A 21,051-nucleotide genomic window follows, 5' to 3' on the forward strand; every position below is an offset into this window, starting at 1 on the left:
TTAAATTTAAAAGTTGGTTTATTTTGGTAAAAATTACTTTGTGAGAAACCTTGAAGGGTACTTTGATGCAACTTTGGAGTATGGAAACAGAGCATGCAATTGCATCCGATTAACAAAGAAGTAAACTGGGCACTGCAAGCATAAATCACAATGTAAAGTAGCCTCTTTTTTTCACTCAATATCGAAAAAGAGAAATTGTGCAATACCAAGTGATCAATTCATTCAAACAATGAAAGTACCGAGTTTAACAAAATCACCAAATGAATTTTCTTTAAGAGAAACATAATCCCAATAGCTTAAAAACATTTTTTCCCCTACCTCAAGCTTATTAGGTGGCTTTTGCAGTATCATGGGCCTCAGCAGCTTGCTCCAATTGATCTCCCCCTTGCTTATGGAACATGTTTGCTGTCAAAGACTTTCTACTATCAATTCTGATATATATAATCAAGAATAAAGAGCGAAAGCAAAGGGTAAGACTCTTAAATTTAATGGTCAAAAGCAACTGGGAAAATTCCATATAGCACTATTTTAGTATATACTGGCACTCCAGAAAAGGGGAGGAAGAGAGGGAGGGAAAGACGAGTAATCATTGGCACTTAAATATTTAATTGGAAGACCAAATAATAAAAAATAAAAATCCAACTTATAGTTGAAGAAATTCCCAGTTTAACACAACATATGATTAGTCAAAGTAATACCTCAATTGTGACATCATGATCCATCTCTATAGTTGGTGCTGGGGTATAATCCATAGGTTGGATTTGATTGCAAGGAATCAACTCGGGGTCCCAGCAAACAAAGTAAATATCTCCATCAAGATCACTTCCAGAACATTCATTTGGATGAGGCCTAGCATTATAAATGAGATTTCAATCACTAGTCACGTTTACAACTAATTAATTTTACACAAGTAATTTAAGAAATTCTAACAAATGACGCCTACAGAAAAACCGAGTCCAGCAAATTTGAAAGCCTAAAAATTTGAATAGAGCATGTAAACCATATATAATCATTTGCTCCTAGAAAGGAAAATGGGAGATCTGTTGCATACCAATGGAATGCAGCAGTCAGTACTGATTTATCTTGTGCTAAATAAACAATATCCAAATAGGCAGCATTACATACCTGAACTCAAAATCCCCACTTAGATATAACCACAACCTCAAAGTGTCTAATTTTTTAACATTAAGTAAGAGAGCAACAGACTATAAAGTAATTGTAATGTATAAGAGGTTAACGTGAGAAAAGAAGCAATATTATTTTAAACAAGGAAACCATTTCATAATGTATCTGCATCAAATATAATTTACCATGGACTGACAGTAGCTGACTCCACATATCAGCTGCTGGAAGAAAAATCAACACCTGCTGTGTGGAGGAATTGCAGTCAACAGATACTCATGAATCAACAACTTCTAAATAACTAATTCCTATATGCAGAAAAACGTAATGATTCTATCTAACATGTAAACCGAGGAACTAACCTCAGCTTCACTAAATCTACCAGCACTATATATCCTCTCAAATAGCTCACCACCAGCTGCATATTCCATGACAATAGCTAAATGACTTGGAGTCAACAAGAGCTGCAGCAAAACAAGTATACTTCAAGCATTCATCTCAAGACTGCCTTATATTAGCTCCTTGGTGCTCACTTTGAGTTTGATAATTATCATCTTGGAGTTATCTTTACATAAGATTAGTGTAATATGGTTGTTAAAACACCACAATAACAAGCTGGAACACTCAAACACACCATACATACTCCAAAGTGCCTGTACGCACACAATTAACTCAATACTAGCTGATTACCTCTTTGAACCTGACAATATTTGGATGCCTCAAGGATTTGTGGTTTATGGTTTCCTTCTGAACATTCTCATCAATCTGCAAACCACAAAACCAAAACAAGATTTATATCCATAATCGTAACACAATCCAAGGTCAATACACACTGAACATATCAAACAAATTATATAAATAAAATAAAATAATAAAAAAAAAACATTAAGGGGGAAAAAAAGCAATCGAGTATCCTCACCTTGTACTTAGCAACCTCTTCTTTCGCTTCCTTCAAATCACGTAGCTGAAATTTGGGGATGAGTTTATAACAAACTACCAATAGATTTCAACAAACAATTAAAGGTACTTTATAACAGAGATGATAACTTCAATAGATCTCTAATCTCATCCTTCAAAGCAACAAATCAATACTCTGATCTTCGACCGGAACTTCACCGCTAACCTCTCTTTGATTCATCTTCTTCGGCTTCAATGACTGATTGAAGTACACCACGGACACCGTCGAGAACGTGTCACCACTGAGACGAACACCAGAATCTAGTGAGAATCGAGAGACGCTTTAATCAAGAACCGTGACAGCGGATGCTGTCGTCCGCTGGCGCCGGCGAGGATTCGGTTCTACTTGAGCGGCCTGAGGCCGCTGGCGAGGGGGTGGAGGCTGTGAAGGCATCCAAAGAAGTCGTGGAGGAGGGAACAGAAGTGAGGTGTGCATGAGATTGGGGCGAGTGGCAGAGGCTTTGCAGAAAAGCTTATCGGAAGGAGATCGAAGAAGAAGTCTCTGTGCAGTATTCAATACTACTAAAAAATGGAAATAGAATAAATGAGACAACATTTGTTTTCTTCTGGTGGGTTTTAATTGAAGGGGGAAGTTGAAAATTGGGAGAGGAGGGAAGTGAAAATTTGGGAGGGAAAACGTGAATTGGGGCCGAATGAATTTAAGGACACAGCATTAAAGATGTCCATGTATCGTTGAAACACTCTTTCTCGCTTTTAAAATTTCAATTCAATGATGTGTGTCCTTAAAAACCTTCAAGGACACTATAAAAATTATGTGTTCTTATTTGATGTCCTTATATCCAGTTTTTCTAGTAGTGGAAGAAGAAACCTTTTATCAAGAAAACCAAATGCTCTGAGTCACCACAGCACTCTCCAATTAAGCTTATAAAAAGGAAAAATTGGAATTGGAATTGGCATCCAGCACGATCGAGCAAAACCCAGAAAACTTATAAACACCTAAAGCAATCAAGCCTTCAAGCATAAACACAGCTCTTAGCCATTTTTTTTCCAAAACCTTCTTCAAATCCATTTTTCCAGAATCCCCATATCCAAAAACCCTCTAATTCTCTCATCGCAATGTATTTCTAGCTCCCACACCACGCTTCACGCTGTCAAGCTCTGTTCATTATCTGAATCACACACAAAATCCTCCCATTAATCAATTATTGGGTTGATTTTGGCCTAATCAATGCTTAATTCTAAAAGGACCCTCACAGTTACTATGTAATTTTCTATTTTTTTCTTTTCTTTTCCTCTCTTTGTTTTTATTTATCTTTTCTTATGAGTTGACAAAATCTATTAACAATTGAAAAAAGGCTGAGGTTCAAATATCAAATTTAGAGGTCCAACTAAGACGATCATTCAAAAAATAATGTAATGTTGATAAACAAAAAAAAGTCTAATTTAATTCCGAGAAGTTGTAGACAAAAAAGCCCAAGAAATCTACTTATTGAGGTATTCGCCATGTCAAACTTGATCTATTCACTCTTCGCAGATTTTACGTAAGTCTTGAGTGGGGTGTTTGTCACTCAATCTTTTGTAGATACTCAGTGCCTGAGAGATCATGCTAGCCGGATCTGAAGCAGCAGATGGAAGCAACACAGTTGTGCCCTGTTAAAAAAAAAAATGAGACAAACTTAGCACGCAAGGCAGTACTAATTTTGTGGGTGTTAATTAAGCATCAATATATACAAACTTGAATGGTTTATGTTTTCACCTCTTTAGCGATATTTCCAAAGGCATTAACGTATTGCTCAGCAATAGTCAAAGCGGCAGCCTGCCAGTCAATATATACCACAATATTAGTTCCATTTGATGTAATTTGCCCAAAATCACAATCAGTAAATCAACTCATATAGATAAAAAGCTTTAATTCCTGTAAATAGCAAGCTAGCAAGCAATTTTATCAAAAGATAGCTAGGCTGGGGAAATCATATGCTGTTACATATATTTCACAAGAGCTTATAGATGGAAAATTATGGCGATTTAGTTCAACTGTATCTTGTACGTACTGTCATTATTCTTATAGTGAAAAATAAGTGTGTCTCGGAGAACGTAGACATATTTTGCTAAAACTCCTTTATTCACGGTGTTATTTTGTTAGTTATCTTGTGTTTTGTTTACTTCTCTATCAGTAACCGAACAAGAGATAATGTTCATGATAAAAAAAAGAAAAAGAAAAAAAAGCACAGTTAAATAAGGGGGATTGAAGACCTCACCTCTTTACCCCCAATTTCCTCGAGTCTCTTTGACATGAGAGCAATACCTTCGGATGTTGCAGCTGCTTTAGCACGGATGGCGTAAGCTTCTGCATCTGCTGTAGCCCTGATGGCTTGCGCTCACTACTAGCAAAACAACAATTACCCACGGATTTTAATCTGTGGGTAATAAGACTATCTCACACTGATTTCAGTGTGTGATAGCTTTTACACACAGTGCACGCACAGATTGGTGTTACCGTGCGGTTTGGAGGGGGGGTAATGCTCATCTCACACGGATTATGTTGTCCGTGCGAAATACTAACGTGGGCCCCACTATAATTCCATAAATATAAATTACCAGAATGGAACGAAATCCGTGTGAACAACTCTATTTCACACGGATTTCTGTAGAAAATGTTTACCTATCTCACACGGATTTTTATGTCAAATATGTACTTATCTCACACGGATTATTTTATCCGTGTGAATATTAGACGTGGGGCCCACCATCTTTCCATGAATATAAATTACCGTAATGAAATGCAATCCGTGTGAATAACTTCCTATCTCACACGGATTTCTGTGGCAAATTCTTTTACCCTAACTCTCACTGATTTCTGTGTGTAAAAGTGATAGCATTTATAAAAAAAAAATTAAAAATAAATAAATCTGCTAATTAATTAGGAACCAATTTCGTTAATTTTCTTATTATGCTTTATGTTCTGTTTTACTTAATTAAAGTTGACACAATCAGATCAATAACTCATAAAATAACAATAAATTAAGAAAAGAATATGCGAACTTATATTCATAGTCATCATATACAAATAGTTTCTTAATTGCAAATCGAAAAGGAAATACAATATCCTAGAAGCTATTTATGGACATTAGTTCCTTCACCACATGTGCAAAAGAAACTTCCTAAAAACAATGAGCGGGTGTGTTGAGGTGCTGGTGTTGCATCTGAGAGTGGAGGAAGTCCAAGTAGCTTAAGAGACATTATGCAACACATGAAGTCAACTCATAATCAGACTGAATCCTCAATGACCTGGTATTACATGCAGGTACCAATAAAAGAATATATTGTCAAGAAAGCAAAGTAGATAACTTACACTTGGTCTAAGTTCTGGATTTTTGCGCAGCATGCTTTTAACAAGACCTCGACTGCAAAAGGAAGAAAGCAGGAGAATATATGAGGGAAACAACGTTATCGGTCAACAAATAGATTCATTGCCGAGCACATGCAAAGATGGATTGACAAAATTATCTCACAATTTCTATTGCATATCAAGAACAAAAAAATTATGAAAAAACAGTAGCAGCAACACCTCTCATTAATTGTAAAGAAAACATAATACACTAAAGTTTCCAGTGCAAATGTCTAAACTCAACTCCAATTACTAACATTTGGTATGAAATTACAATCACAATAGAACTTGAGACTAGGAGGCACATGAAGAGGGAAGTAAACTTACAATGCACAGCAGTAAACCCTGGAATATGCATTTCATTACATTTATGTGTTTCTTAAAAAGTAACACAGAAATTGTGGGCAGCAGAGGTGGGGAGGTATGCTGATTAAGTCACCAAATGTTAAGAGCTGCCAAGGAAAAGGGGAAACTCACCTAGAGACCAAATATCTGACTTAGAACCATATGGTATGTCGGCAAGAAGCTCAGGGCACATATAACTCGGAGTTCCCACAACCTACATGTGAAGCAGAAAAATCACTTTAAGTCACACAAAAGGACAGCATGTAAATATAAAATTGTATGTATGAGCTGAGATACTCACAGAGGAAGCTAGATCATCTGAAGTCAACATTTTAGCAAGACCAAAATCACCTACATTTAGACATGTATTAATACTATTACACAACTACCAAAGGCTAACTAAAAGATGTGTAAACAAACTTGTAGTATCAATTAGCATGGGGGATACCCAATGAACAATAACTTACCTAGACGTATGTCTTGATCCTTTGTCAAAAATATGTTTGAACACTGAAGCAAAAAAGAACAGTCATGGAAAATTCTGGATTTTTTGTTTTTAGCAAAGCAATTCTGAAACTTTAAACAAGTAATTCAATTAATCTCTGCTTAACACTGACCTTGACATGACGATGAAGAATATGGTTGGCATGCAAATAATCAAGCGCCATTAAGAGTTGAACTAACCATTTATCATGTTTGGATTTATAAACTTCTACAACCCAATTCAATCATCAAATCAACTGAAGAGAACCAAAAGTATAAAACCCAAAGATAATAACGAAAATTATACCTGATTCAGGGAGTACTTCGATATCGAGCCCAGGAGTACTGCCTATAAACACCCAAAAGGCGAAAACCAAATCCAAAATTCAATCCATAAGACACTCAAATTCAGAAATAGATGAAATCCAAACTAGTAACACAATTACAGAAAAGAATGATTACAAAACAGAATGACTGATTTCCACATAAATGGAAGAACAAAATGAAAACCGAATATATCGATGCTCACCTCCGTTTTCCAAGTAAGACGACGTCGGTTTGAGAAAAAGCACAGGGTCCTTCACGGGTTGTTGCCGGAAGTCAAGGAGCTGGGATATGAGAGAGAGGGAGAGCAGTGGGCGGAGGAGCAGAGAGAGGGTGGGGGAGGGGGCAGTGGGTGGAGGAGATGAGAGAGAGAGAGGGAGACATGAGAGAATTCGGAGGAGGCTTTAGATTTTGGTTAAGTGTTTTCTGGTTTTAAGCAGCATTATGCACGGAAATCTGTGTGTTTATAGTATTTCACACGGAAATCCGTGTGAAATACATTTGCATTTACTACAGATATCCGTGTGGATTTACCTCGGTAACCCAATAGCTATCATCTATTGTTATTTAAATATTTACAACAGCACCCACGCAAATCCGTGTGAAATACATTCACTTTTGCTACGGATATCCGTGTGTATGTACCTCAGAATCCACGGAAATCCGTGTGTAATACTACTAGGGGAGGGAAATTGAATTTGTTCCAAAAAAGTGAGCGGGAAAAAATTTACCACGAAAATCCGTGTGAGATACATATATATTTACCACTGATTTTCGTGTGTATTTATCTCGGTAATATATAACTGTCATGTTAATTATTGTTTACACGGAATTCTGTCTCTATTCTATTTTTTTCACACGGAATTTAGTAGCTAATTTTTCTTTTCACACAGATATCCGTGTCTACATTTCACACAGATATTCGTGTTTTGCTCATTTCACATATAATTCTGTATTAAAAACTTATTGTAACGGAATTCTGTAGCTAATAGAGTTTTTCACACGGAATTCTGTAGCTAATGGTTCTTTTCACACGGATTTCCGTGTTAACATTTCACACAGATATCCGTGTGTGTTACTCATTTCACACAGATGTCTGTACCAAAAGCCGGTCAACCCTTTAAACGCTTCTACTTCCCTAAGGGGAGCCGACCCTTGAGGAGATAAAATTTCAGAAATTTTTACATTAGTTGATATAGCTTCTACCCATGAGAGCATGAGAGTTTACAGATCAAAAAAATAAGTTACGAGCGATCGGTTATGAGCATATTAGTTTTATGTAGTATTTAAGGTTTAGGGTTGACCTACTAGATCGAAACCCAAACGACGACGAAAATAGATGAAATTTTGAACACAACCATTTATTCTTATCATGATAACATCCTACGATCGATTTTGATAAAGTCTATTTCCTATGCATTGTTGCTTATGGAATGTATACTTTTCATTATAACTAATAAACTAGTTATACCACATTAGTAGACATATAAGAATTTTGTGCAATCCAAACAATAAAAATTGAAAATTGATAAATTTGACATTACCCATATATTTATAGCGTATTAATAGGTATAGTGTAAAAAAATTAACTCAATCCGTCGTTATTTCAATATCAAATAAATTGGTTAACGTTATATACACCTATACTTCCCTAAGGGGAGTAAAAGCACGAGGAGATAAACTTTTCAAAATTTTTACATTATTTGGTATACCTCATATTCATGAGAGTATGAGAGCTGACAGATCGAAAAAATAAGTTGCGAATGAGCGGTTATGAGCATATTAGTTTTATGTGGTATTTAGTGTTTAGGGTTGATCTAGTAGATCGAGACCTAAACGATAACAAAAATAGCAGAAATTTTGACCATAACTATTTATTCTAATCATGACAACATCCAACGGTCGATTTTGATAAAGTCTATTTCCTCCACATTGTTGCTCATGGAAGGTATACTTTTCTTTACTAAAAACTTATTGTAACGGAATTCTGTAGCTAATAGAGTTTTTCACACGGAATTCTGTAGCTAATGGTTCTTTTCACACGGATTTCCGTGTTAACATTTCACACAGATATCCGTGTGTGTTACTCATTTCACACAGATGTCTGTACCAAAAATCGGTCAACCCTTTAAACGCTTCTACTTCCCAAAGGGGAGCCGACCCTTGAGGAGATAAAATTTCAGAAATTTTTACATTAGTTGATATAGCTTCTACCCATGAGAGCATGAGAGTTTACAGATCAAAAAAATAAGTTACGAGTGAGCGGTGATGAGCATATTAGTTTATGTAGTATTTAAGGTTTAGGGTTGACCTACTAGATCGAAACCCAAACGACGAAGAAAATAGCTGAAATTTTGAACACAACCATTTATTCTTATCATGATAACATCCTACGGTCGATTTTGATAAAGTCTATTTCCTACGCATTGTTGCTTATAGAAGGTATACTTTTCATTATAACTAATAAACTAGTTATACCACATTAGTAGACATATAAGAATTTTGTGCAATCCAAAAAATAAAAATAAAAAATTATAAATTTGACATTACTCATCTATTTATAGCGTATTAATAGGTATGGTGTAAAAAAATTAACTCAATCCGCCGTTCTTTCAATAGCAAATAAGTTAACACCTTCTATACATATATACTTTTTCACACGGAATTTTGTAGCTAATTGTTTTATTCACACGGATATCCGTGTGCAAAGGTTTTAGTTTTTACACAGACATCAGTTACTGTTGTTTATTCACACGGATTTCTGTGTGTAGTCTCATTTTCACACGGAAATCTGTGTCAACATTTTCACACGGATATCTGTGTCAACATTTTCACACGGATTTCCGTGTGTATTACTCATTTCACACAGAAATCTGTATCAAATACTTATTGTAACGGAAATATGTCCCTCCTTAATTCACATAACAAAAAAAAATTAATTATTTCGAAATAAACTAATTTCTAATACATACAGAAATCAGTGTGAATTGATCTTCACACAGATATCCGTGTAAAAATATTTTACCGTTTACACAGACATCTGTTACTTTTGTTTATTCACACGGATTTCCGTCGATATTGTTATTGTATAAATTACTGTGAGCCTAATTATGCTCTTTTCACACGGATATCTGTGTTACTCATTTCACATGGAAATCTGTGTGTATTACTCATTTCACACAGAAATCTGTATCAAATACTTATTGTAACGGAAATCCGTTCCTCCATAATTCACATAACATAAAAAATTAATGATTTCGAAATAAACTAATTTATAATACGTACAGAAATCAGTGTGAATTGATTTTCACACAGATATCCGTGCGAAAATGTTTTAGTTTTGACACAGATATCTGTGACTATTGTCTATGCACACGGATTTCCGTTGATATTGTTATTGTATAAATTATTGTGGGCCCGATTATGCTCATTTCACACGGATTTCTGTTACTATTTCTATTTCACACGGATATCTGTAGCTTTTAACTACAGTAAATCCGTGTGTGTTGTTATTTTGCTAGTAGTGGCTTCTGCATCTGCTTTAGCCTTGATGGCTTGCGCTTCTCCTGTGGATGGAAAAATAACAAATTAATGATAAATCCATCAACATGCATAAAATCAATTACTTTATATGGACTGAATTAATTGATGCTGATCAAGATTTTAACAATCAACTATGTACATACGTACCTTCTCCGACTAAACATACAGCTCTCTTTTTGGCTTCTGCTGCTAAAATATCTCTAGTCTTGTCTCCATCTGCCTTGTTGAGGGTCTTTTGTCTATCTCCTGAGAATTAGAAGAAGAAAAAAAATGCATTAATGTCTGCACATCAATGGATTAGTCTCTGCGCGCAAATGGATCGTGACCTACATACAGACTGGCCCAGTACCTTCGGAAGAAAGAATTAGAGCTCTTTTTTTGCGTTCTGCATCAGCTTGCATCTCCATAGATTGCCTCACCGCACGTGGAGGAGTTATATCCCCTAAACAAGTATGATAATAAAGTTATCGGAATTACAAAACATTTTCAAGAAATATGACAAAGATTCTGAAAGATATGTCTCTTACTTATTTCATATCTAAGGCAACTTAAGCCCCAATCGCTCTCACTACTTTTAAGTGCCTCCTGCCACATTAAATAATTCTTGTTAGAGAACTAAAACAAAAGTTCGTGGTTCGATCTCCAAAAAAAAAGAAGATAGGCTCATATATCAGAGAGAGTGATTGGGGTTTACGGCTATCAAGCTATCATCTGCAAGAAAATTGATAATCCATTATTTACTTGATACCAGCTTTAGAAGTCGGACAAATATTTGTACTCCAGACAAGAAATAAGAAATATTCAGTCTTAATCCATATAGTAATCTGGTGCAAAGCAGAATACGAGCTTACCAATATTTTCTCATTCAGGTAGTTTCTTCCCTCAAATGTCCTGTCAAGAGTCATAAGTCCGATTGCGTCACGCATGACTGCCTGGGCATGGTTAATAGCTAAAACAATAGGACTTCCACCCCCATATGAGCCACCCCCATATGAGGCCTTATAAGCATCCACAATCTGTAACCACACAAGCGACAAGAGAGATAATAATTAGCTATCTCAATTCTCAAATATACAGGTAAGGCACAAAAACATGTCGAACACTTCAACATATATCATGTACCTTGAGATAAAGCACTGCATCAATCCTAATTTCGACATTGTCTTTGGTGGTAGCAGACTGGTCAGGAACACTTATGACCTCCTCTTTCAAGGAATGCACGTAGGCAACTTTATCCACGAAGGGAACCAAGAAATTGATTCCAGGGGGTAGAATCTGGGTGAACTTTCCACACCGCTGGACCACGAAAGCTTCCGCTTCCGGCACAAAAAGGACGCCAAAGTTCATGGGACACCTATTCACATAGTTACTGCATATGACAAGTAAAACCCCAAATCAGTCGGAAAATCATTCATTCCCATATATAGTAAAAATAAATTTCAAAATCTTTGTCCCTGTTGAAGGATAACCAACCTGTCTCGATTTCTGATGTAATTTCGAACTGTGGGAAAATTGTGTGCAGGCAAAGAAGACGATGGAGAGGAAAGAATAGGGTTTGAATGCCCGAGGGTGATGGCAGATGTAGAACGGATGAGATGTCTCGCCCTAAACATATTAACTTACTTCAAGTATCTGCGGTTTTCGATCAGATATGACACTGAAGCCCTATAACCCGTGCTTATATGCGATCTAAGTCCGGCAAGTCTTCCTTGGAGCGAAAGAAAACAGCTGAACCGGTGGTTTTGGTACGTCAGGTCACTTAAGTAACAACAAAAGGCAAAGATGGCGCGCTATCTAACCCGGAAAGTAGTATTAAAAAATAATAATAATAATAATGCAATGCATAGAATCTGAATTGTCCAAGGAAAGGTAATCATACAATGAATGGATATCTCTAAGATATTTTCCGAGATTCTCTCTAATTAAAACCCTATTACCACTAGGTCAAGTAACCTAGAGTTTGGGCTAGACACACAAATAGAGATTTACTTGAACACTCCCCCTTGTGTCGCCCAAACGTGGTGCTCCTCTCGTTGCCTCATTAAAAACCTTGCCGAGTAACAAAAACCCACTGGGTTTCAAAAATAACCTCGGTCGAAGGGGAAAAAGAGCACAACACACCCTTCACGTTTCGAGACCATACATGTAGACACCTCCCCCTGATGTCTGCATCTCCCCCTGACGACTACGGTCATTGGAGTTCGGATAACTTCCGCAAACGATGATACCAACATGTTTCTCGAAAGTGGAATTTAGGCAATGACTTAGTGAGCAAGTCTGCCATACTGTCCTCAGATCGAACCTAGTTCACTTTGATCTCGAGGAGAGTCTGTTGTTGCTGATTATGCTTGGTGTTGTCGCTTTTGATGTAGCATTGCCTCATTTGTTCAAAACAAGCAGCATTATCCTAAATGCTTGTAGGCTCATCAGTGGTAGACTTCAAACCACAATTGTTCGAACATGCGTAATTATGGATCCAATCTATATACATTCACAAACCACTTCGTGAAGAGCAAGAATCTTTGCATTATTCGAAGGTATAGCGACTAATGTCTGTTATGTAGACCTCCAAGATATCACGGTCTTTCCCATGGTGAACATTTAACCATTTTGGGAATGACCTTTGTATGGGTCAGAGAGATACCCAACATCAGCAAAACCTTCCAAAACACTTATGTCGTTTTGGGATGGGGATAGTGAACGCAGGCCAGTGTTGGCGGCGTTCCTGGTGTGTGATGGATCTGAATCCATCATCTCTCTGTAGGGATAGAACGAGCCCATATCAATCGTACATCTCAAGTACCGAAAGATATCTTTTACACCAATCAAATGGCGTCGCGTTGGCGCAGAGCTATACCTTAGCTAACAAGTTCACTGCAAATGAGATGTCCGGTCTTGTGCATTGAGCTAAGTACAATAATGCGCCTATTGTACTCAAGTAAGGCACTTCTGCCTCTAGCACATCTTCGTCATCATCCTTCAAACGAAGAGGATCCTTTTCAGGATCAAGACTACGGACGATCATGGGGGTGCTTGAAGGTTTGACCTTGTCAAAATGCCTAAGCATCTATCGACACGATGCTCAAGTTCCAAACCGAGACATAATCGTGTTCTCCCATAATCCTTCATCTCAAAATCGGATTTCAAGTGTTCAGTGGTTTCCCTTAACTCTTTAAGGGCTTCTAATGAATATCATGTCCAACATGAACCGCGATGGAATCCGAAACTTGTTATGGAAACGCGTGGGCATATCCCTTCCCAATCAAGTAGTCACTTTTAGTGAGCGTTTCAATCTTATTGTAAACGCGCTCCGTGGTCTAGAGCCACTTGACTTGGGTAAATGAGTTCACCATGAACCTTCATGTATATTCTGTATCTAGATCCCTATAGAGATACGTAGTGACCACATTTGTAAGATGCATGTTCAGTTATTCGGAAACTACCAAACTGACAGGGTAGTGGAGTGCAATGACATCCATTACGAGAGAATATGTCTCATCGTAGTCGATTCCAGGGCGTTTTATTAGAAGCCTTGCGCCATAAGGCGAGATTACCATATCTTTTTCTCACTACGCTTCTAACGAAGACCCATTAGTCAACAGGTTTTATGTCAGGAGGTGTTGGCATTACTGGCTCAAAAACCTTCCTCTTCGTTTAGAGAATCCAACTTAACCTGGATCGCATCTTTCCATTTAGGCCAAATTTCTCTATGTTGGCATTCATTCATCAACGGAGCGTGGTTCGATGTCATCAGACTCAACAAACTCATGCGCAACGAAATCATCAATCATGATGGAGTTTCTATCCCACGTCTCATGTACACTAGTATAAGTTTCGTAGAGCTCTATATTCTCAGGAATATGTTTTGACGTTGAGGCGTCCCCCAACGATAACCATAACCCGGAAGATACTCATGAGACGGATTTTGAGTCTTGATGATCAAAGGATTGGGTTGTGCCAAAGTATCCTTCGAACTCACTGGCCTCCCACGCATCATAGCTGGGGCCATGGCCTGTAACGCCAGAGTGCTACTCTCTTTGGCGTTGGCGCCATGCCTACCTCCGTGTAGGGCAGCGCTACGTCCTCTCGTAGGGACGTCCTTCCTTACAGGCATGTTTGCAGCATATTTGTGTGATCTCGTCACTTTAGTAGGGATCGAGATGAGACATAGTGGGGACAGGCCACGACAATTCCTGTCGTTCCTGCTGAAGATCTGTGTTCTTATCTCCCCCTAACGACGGGAAGACTGTCTCATCAAAGTGACATCCGTAAATCTAGCGGTAAGGAGATCGCCATGCAAGGGCATTAAGTGGCGGACGATTGTTGGAGTCTCAAATCCAACTGATCAGTTGCTCATTCGTCTGTAAGGACCCATTATAAAACGCTGTGGCGGCGCAATTGGTACATAAATGGCACACTCAAATATGCGTAAGTACGATACTCTTGTACCCAGTCACTAGCGGTAACGCAGAGATAGATTGAGTGGCGGTGGGTCGTAGATGAATATATTACCATAGCTGCATGTGATATTGCATCACCCCAAGCAGATATAAGGAAATTAGTGCGCATTACCAATGTCCGGACTACCATCGTAGTCGTTTCCGTGAGACCAATTGGGTGTGTTTATGGGAATATAATGTCCAACATTAGTCCCAATGCAATAACCATCGAAAGTCTTCGATGTAAACTCTCTAGCATTGTCAAGTCCAATAGACGGAAGAGGATGATCCGGGGAGTGAGCCCGTTGTCATATGATGTGTGCTAGGAGTGTGTCATAAGCAGCATTACAAGTGGACAATGGGACAACACGTGACCAGCGTGTTTGTGTATCAACCAACATCATAAGATATTTAAACGTCCGCAAGTTGGTTGAATCAGTCCAGAGAATCCCTACGGATTCTATGTAAGAACATAATGAGTATTTTCATATCATTTGCATAGGACGGTCTCAGTCCTAGTTTCCCTAAGGAACTTGCTTTGTAAAATGAGCGAGAGGCTTTAGAAGTAACTAATGAAGATTTTGGTTGGGCCTGAGCGTCTGAAACGCTATTTGAAGCAAAGTTGGTGATTGCAGCATCACCTGGGGCGCCATCACCATGATGGACGCCATCCATGGCGTCATGGATAGGGACTATGCCAGCCCTAGGCTGGTGGTGGACGGAGGCGGTGCCTTAGGTAGCATCGTCGGTCACACATAGTCCAAGAATCAACTTTTTGATTCATGCTTCATTTCGCTCGAGAGAAAAGATGTCCATGTGAAGTCTTTAGTAGACGGATCATCATATCATGACCAGAATGACCTATCCTGTCGTGACAAAGCCAATATGTGTCTAAATCCAAGAGATCTTCTCTCATAACTTTATTGGATTTAATAGCTCGAATAGTGACATAAAGTCCACTAGAGAGACACATAAACTTCTCTAAGATGCGCCTTTGTTCGCAATCATTAGAGGTATTGCAAAGGAACTCATTTCCGTTCTCTACATGCGTTTTCGCATGGAATCCGTTGGCTATTCATAGGTGCGATTGGCCCTAGGAGCGTAGAGAGTTTCTGTGACAGTAATTAAGGAGCCATTTGGCAAGTGGAACTTGGGCTATTTCATGTCCTTGAATTAATACTGATGGCCCAGCCATCGTAGTCACAAAAGTCATATGCTTAGAATTAAAATGGAGTCATAATGAAAAGAACTCGAAATTTTATTCATAAGCCAACGGAGTTACATCATTGTCTCTTTGACCAAAGAAAATCTAATCCAATAAACTAGCTAATGCAGAACAATGGCAGTCGTCTAACTTCTTTCGGTAATTCCAATGCAAATGTGACCAAGTGAGTAGAGAGATGTCGGTGGAGCAAGGCTCACTTAAGTAACACTTATCTCAAAACCTTCCTAGACATCACATTTACATTGAGTACGCCTACTTTGAAGAAAGACTAATACCATTGGCATCTACTACAAAAATATATGGCAATTGCCTATTACATCTCTTGGAAAAATAAAGATTTAAACAGAATTGGCGATCTATTGATCCCAGCCAGATTTGTAGTCTTCAACCCTTCACTCTAGATCATCTTCTTGATCTTCTTGTTCCATATCGTGAGCTTCTCTTGCTTCACAATATGCTTTGTAGGCGGTGACAATTTCTTCACGAGCTCTACAAATGTGTGCCCAATGATCAGACACTCCACATCGAGAACATACATCTCTTTGCTCAAACTCCATTGATTGAGGCGCTTTGAGAGCATCATTTAGATGACTCTTAGTATTGGTGGTGCCACCAACATGGCCAGAGGCGTTGCCTCCCTCTCTCTTTCCACGTTGACCTCTTCGGTTCCGTGTTCGCCTATTTTGGCGATTACCTTCCCAAGTAGAGTGATTACATGGACCAGAACGTCCAGAAGTATCCCTAAGATTAGGGTTTCGCTCTTGGCGCCCTCTCTTTGAGGCGCGACTATAATTGGATTCTGGAATATGCTCTATTTCCACGGATCTCGAATTATAGTTCTTCACAAGGATGTTGTCATGCTTTTCAGCGACATTCATAGCTCCAATGAGCTCATGAAACCTTGTGATCCGTCCTGCAGTAACATCAATTCCATAGTTCTTATGAACCATCAATGCAGAGACGTGGAAGGTAGGGAGAGCCTTCTCAATCAACATCGCATTTGTGATCTCTTTACCACAGAATTCCATTAAGGATTTAATGCGAAGTGCTTCCGAGTTGTAGTCAAGAACTGACTTGAAATCACAGAAGCGGAGACCATGCCATCTCACTTCTAGGTCAGGAAGCAGGGAGTCACGGACGTTGCCAAATCTTTCTTCGAGTGAAACCCACAGCCTTCTGGGGTCTTCTTCATTCATACACTCGTACTGGAGCGAATCATCCATATGACGAGTTATTAGGATGATGGCTTTCGCCTTATTTGCCTCTAAGGCTGCTCTATTGGCTTCCAAAGCTTGAGCTTGCTCAACAGTTAGCACGTCCTGGCTAGGCTCGATAATCGTATCTAGGATTCCATCGGCCTTGAGATGCTGGCGGACATCACGAACCCACATGTGATATCCAGAGCCAGTTGTTCCCAATGGAGCAAAGTCCAATTTGTTCAGGTTACTCATCCTGAAAGAGAACAATAAATTAGGGTTAGTTTCGGAGCGTAAAAGGCTACCACGAAAACATATAAAAATTTTTAGCGTAGTCGCTTCCAAGAAATTAGGAATTTCCGAGCGTAGTCGCTTCCAAGAAATTCGATTCCAAGAAGAGTTGGATTAAATTGAAACAATGATGTTTGCGGTCGATCGTTTTATCTCAACAAACTCTAAGTTTGGAGGGCTCTACAAGCTCCAAGTTTGGAGTGAGCACGAACCCCCACAGTTCGGCTTAATTTGGTCTCCCATATAATACAGAAAGGGGGGGTAGAAGAAGGGAGGTTGCAAGTCCCCGAAAAACAAGAGAAATTGAATTAAAAAAACGGGAACGTTTAGTAAAAAACTACCTCGAAATAGGTCGCCGGAAAATTTGACAGGAAAAAGTCGCCGGAAAATGGCCGGAAAGTCGCCAGGAAAATGGTCGGAAAAGTAGTTGACCGGAGGTTGACCGGCATTGACCGGTGTTGACCGGCATTGACCGGAGGGCTGACGTGGTAGTGGGTCCTGTTGCTGACGTGGCAGTAGGTCCTGCTGCTGACGTGGTAGTGGGTCCTGTTGCTGACGTGGCAGTAGGTCCTGCTGCTGACGTGGCAGTGGGTCCTGTTGCTGCCGTGGCAGTGGGTCCCTGATGCTGACGTGGCAATGGGTCCCTGTGATGACGTGGCAGTGGGCCTGCGTTAGTGGGCCTCTGCCTTGGGCTTCTTTTCCTTTTCCTTTCCCTTTTTTTTTCTTTCTTCTTCCGGTTTTTGGCAGGCCGGTTCACTTATTTCCGGACCGGGTTTTGGGGTTTTGCTTCCTGTTCCGAAATCCTGGGGTTGAGGCGCTACTGGTGGAAAAATTTGGTAGCAATCGGAGGTCTGGAATGTGGTGAACCCTTGCAGGGATCCCTCTTTTTTCTTCTTGGAGGGCTGGTTCGATACTTCCGGTGGCCGGTTCGATAGTTTTCCGGCCGGTTCTGGTGGTTCCGCCGCCGGTTCTGGAATCCTGGGATTGAGGGCTTTAATATATGCGGCAGTGGCGGCTAGGGTTTGAAGGCTACGAATTTAGGGTTTCAGGGTTATGGCTTCGTGCTGATAACGTGTTGTAGAGAAACGGTAATTGAGAGAAAATTGTTGTGTCTTCTCATTGATAATAAGGGCCTCTTTATATAGAGGATTACAATGCATAGAATATGAATTGTACAAGGAAATGTAATGATACAATGAATGGATATCTCTAATATATTTTCCGAGATTCTCTCTAATTAAAACTCTATTACCACTAGGTCAAGTAACCTAGAGTTTGGGCCAGACACACAAATAGAGATTTACTTGAACAAATAATAAATTTTTCAGGAATTTGATTGGATATTATTTTTATTTTTGACATAATTATTTCGGTTTTAATTTCTCCTTAGACTCAGTTCTAACAAAAATAAAATCTCCTTGATTCACTGGATCTTACGTGGATAAGAAGAAAAGATAAAAAGTAGTTGGATCTAATTTGAGCGCTGTTTCTTCTTCTGTTTTTTTTTTTTTCTTCTTCTTCTGAGAGAAAACGGAGCCCTAGGTTAAGTAGGTTTCTTTGCGTGCATGCATACCGTCCTAACTATAGCCTCCAATTTTACAAAGAAATCAGATAATCTTTAGCTTCTGAGATGGCATCTTCACTAACCCTAAGGCGGCTACTGTCCTCAAAACTCATGCCCAAATCCCTTGCTTCAATATCATCATCGACTCGCTCTATCACCACCACCCTGTCGGCTGCCTCCAAGTACTTCATCTCCAGTGCTCCTGCTGATTACGGCGACGACGGCGAGGGGGAGTGGTTCGCCCAAGAGACGGACAAAGCTTATTATGTCCGATTAAATTTGCATGAATATGAGAAAAAGGACGTGAAGGTGGACGTGAACCGAAAGGAGAACATTCTTACCGTCACTGGCCGGGCCGGGCATGGCAGGCATTGGACCTCTTATAACCTGCCGGAGGAATGCATTATCGATTACACCAAGGCAGAGATGAACGACGGTGTGCTGAAGGTTGTTGTGCCCAAGGTCCTTGATGAAGAAGAGGATCAGAAGAGTGAAGTTCTTAGTGTCAACATAGAGTAATTCTACAAGTTTCCCTATATCTATTTATTATTGGGATATGAACCATACTGAATTTCAAGTCTTAAAGCCTTGAATTTGTTTTTTTACACCCCTCTGGCATGGAATTCTTGGAAATCATAAATAAATGTTATATAATTAGATATCCATCGGTTTTTAGATCAAATCCCAACTTCCGTACGTTTAGAGATTTTGTAAAAACAATTGAGCATTATTATTTCAAAAATGCGTCTGATTTTGTTGGATTGGTTAAGGATAGTTTTGATTTGTTTGATGAGTTGAGTTCTATGTTTTATTGGTTTGTTGCTTGCTTCACCTACTAGAATCAGATCCTATAGCATCCAATTTGAACGATCACTGCACATTATGCTGTCATCCCAGAGAAGCTCCGGTATGATATTCAGAAATCAGTGTCATTCACATGTAGAAAGAACTTCCTTCAAGGAATCGATTGAATAGGTAAAAGAATTCTTGACAAATTTTTTTTAATTTTTTTTTTATTGATCAAAAGTGGGGTCAGCACATTCATTAAGTTCAGCAAGCAGTACAAAAACGAAACATCCTTATGGGGTCGACATGCAGAATGAATCGTTCCTCTCTTGACAAACTCTCAAAATAGTTCCCCAATAGATAGACCTAAACCTAGATGGTTTAATTGTCACTAATATCTCAAAACTCATTAATAATTTCAATAAAGAAAGCAATTTTGAAATAAAGAGTTCATACCAGGTGTATATATATGACCCTATTTCATAGATAAGAATAGTACAATAAAGACTACTCTGTTTAGATAATTTGAGCGCAAAGTAGTCTATGCTAACAAAATTTCTTGATCCTGTGGGCAATCTATTCTACATTTCTACCTGACTCCAAACGCCGAGCACGTCATTGTGGTACGTTTAAACCAAGTACTTCTACAAAAACTCATAGAGGAGCTTCCACTAACATAGACTAAAATACTAAATTGCAAATTGAAAGATTAAAATAGTCTCCGGTAGCCAGTATCTCCAGCCCATCACCACTGGGCTTAGTCTCTGCCCACCAACCAAGCTAGGAATCACCAAGGCCGATCTGCTTCTCAAATCAACAGAACACTCACAATCCGGCAAAATTATCGATCTGCACCAGACGCTACCTGAAAAACTCCCATCACACACGGCCAGAAACACCGGCAACCACCAGGATTGGCCGTCACCAGAAGCAAACGCTCCTGACTTCTGCAACCCGCCGAATAGAGGCAACGACTTGCCCCCCTACGCTTCACAAACGAGTCGCGTCTCCCACACGCCGCCGAGCAACAACCCTGCACATGCACTCTCTCTTCAACCAAGCCCCGAAGAATCACCACAACGAAACGACGCTCTCTCTGCTAGATCTGACGGATTTGGCCTGAACCGCTGCCCTGGCCCGCTCTCTTTGCTCAGCTCTAAGGTTTCTAGAGCGAATGCTGAAAAATGATATTGATCAGGAAGTATTTTGTAAAAAGTGTAACTACCAACCACGAAAAATGAAGAATAATGAAAGCAATTAATACACGAAAAAAATATTTAATTCATCACCTATTATTTCAAGAAAAAGAAGAATATGAAAAGTTATCAAAGTCATGTAAATTCTACAAATACTAATTCCTCATGCAATTGCCAAAGGAAAAGAAATTTATTGGCACGATGATACATCAAAATTTTGTCTATTTTTAG

General features: G+C 39.0%; 3 protein-coding genes and 1 long non-coding RNA gene across 5 annotated transcripts; 1 reads left to right on the forward strand and 3 right to left on the reverse strand.

The window, feature by feature from the left end:
- Nucleotides 1–3,415: 3,415 nt before the first annotated feature.
- LOC133740573 (uncharacterized) lies at nt 3,416–11,815 on the reverse strand. The gene is made up of 10 exons (XM_062168519.1): nt 11,597–11,815; nt 11,246–11,492; nt 10,975–11,139; nt 10,651–10,708; nt 10,473–10,565; nt 10,271–10,369; nt 10,107–10,146; nt 4,299–4,416; nt 3,797–3,856; nt 3,416–3,690 (listed from the first exon to the last, which is right to left on the reverse strand). Exons 1-10 carry the CDS (start codon nt 11,734–11,736, stop codon nt 3,562–3,564), a joined length of 1,149 nt encoding a protein of 382 aa, XP_062024503.1. The 5' UTR covers nt 11,737–11,815; the 3' UTR covers nt 3,416–3,561.
- On the reverse strand, nt 5,062–5,773 carry LOC133740575 (uncharacterized). The gene is made up of 3 exons (XR_009861312.1): nt 5,756–5,773; nt 5,393–5,444; nt 5,062–5,268 (listed from the first exon to the last, which is right to left on the reverse strand). It is a non-coding gene; the product is annotated as an uncharacterized LOC133740575 (long non-coding RNA).
- Nucleotides 5,777–7,000, reverse strand: LOC133740574 (serine/threonine-protein kinase Nek3-like). 2 transcript variants are annotated; one of them, XM_062168522.1, is made up of 6 exons: nt 6,786–7,000; nt 6,564–6,605; nt 6,391–6,482; nt 6,241–6,283; nt 6,075–6,124; nt 5,777–5,987 (listed from the first exon to the last, which is right to left on the reverse strand). In XM_062168522.1, exons 3-6 carry the CDS (start codon nt 6,439–6,441, stop codon nt 5,874–5,876), a joined length of 258 nt encoding a protein of 85 aa, XP_062024506.1. In that variant the 5' UTR covers nt 6,442–6,482; nt 6,564–6,605; nt 6,786–7,000; the 3' UTR covers nt 5,777–5,873. The 2 variants fall into 2 exon arrangements, with proteins under 2 accessions (XP_062024506.1, XP_062024505.1); XM_062168521.1 differs by having other exon boundaries at nt 6,391–6,485.
- Nucleotides 11,816–18,904: 7,089 nt separating the features above from the next.
- LOC133737160 (heat shock 22 kDa protein, mitochondrial-like) lies at nt 18,905–19,357 on the forward strand. Its single transcript, XM_062164770.1, has one exon. The coding sequence runs from the start codon at nt 18,905–18,907 to the stop codon at nt 19,355–19,357; it is 453 nt and encodes a 150-aa protein (XP_062020754.1).
- The last annotated feature ends 1,694 nt before the right edge of the window (nt 19,358–21,051 follow it).

The sequence above is a fragment of the Rosa rugosa genome, chromosome 3 (assembly GCF_958449725.1).
Source record: "Rosa rugosa chromosome 3, drRosRugo1.1, whole genome shotgun sequence".
NCBI lineage: Eukaryota > Viridiplantae > Streptophyta > Magnoliopsida > Rosales > Rosaceae > Rosa > Rosa rugosa.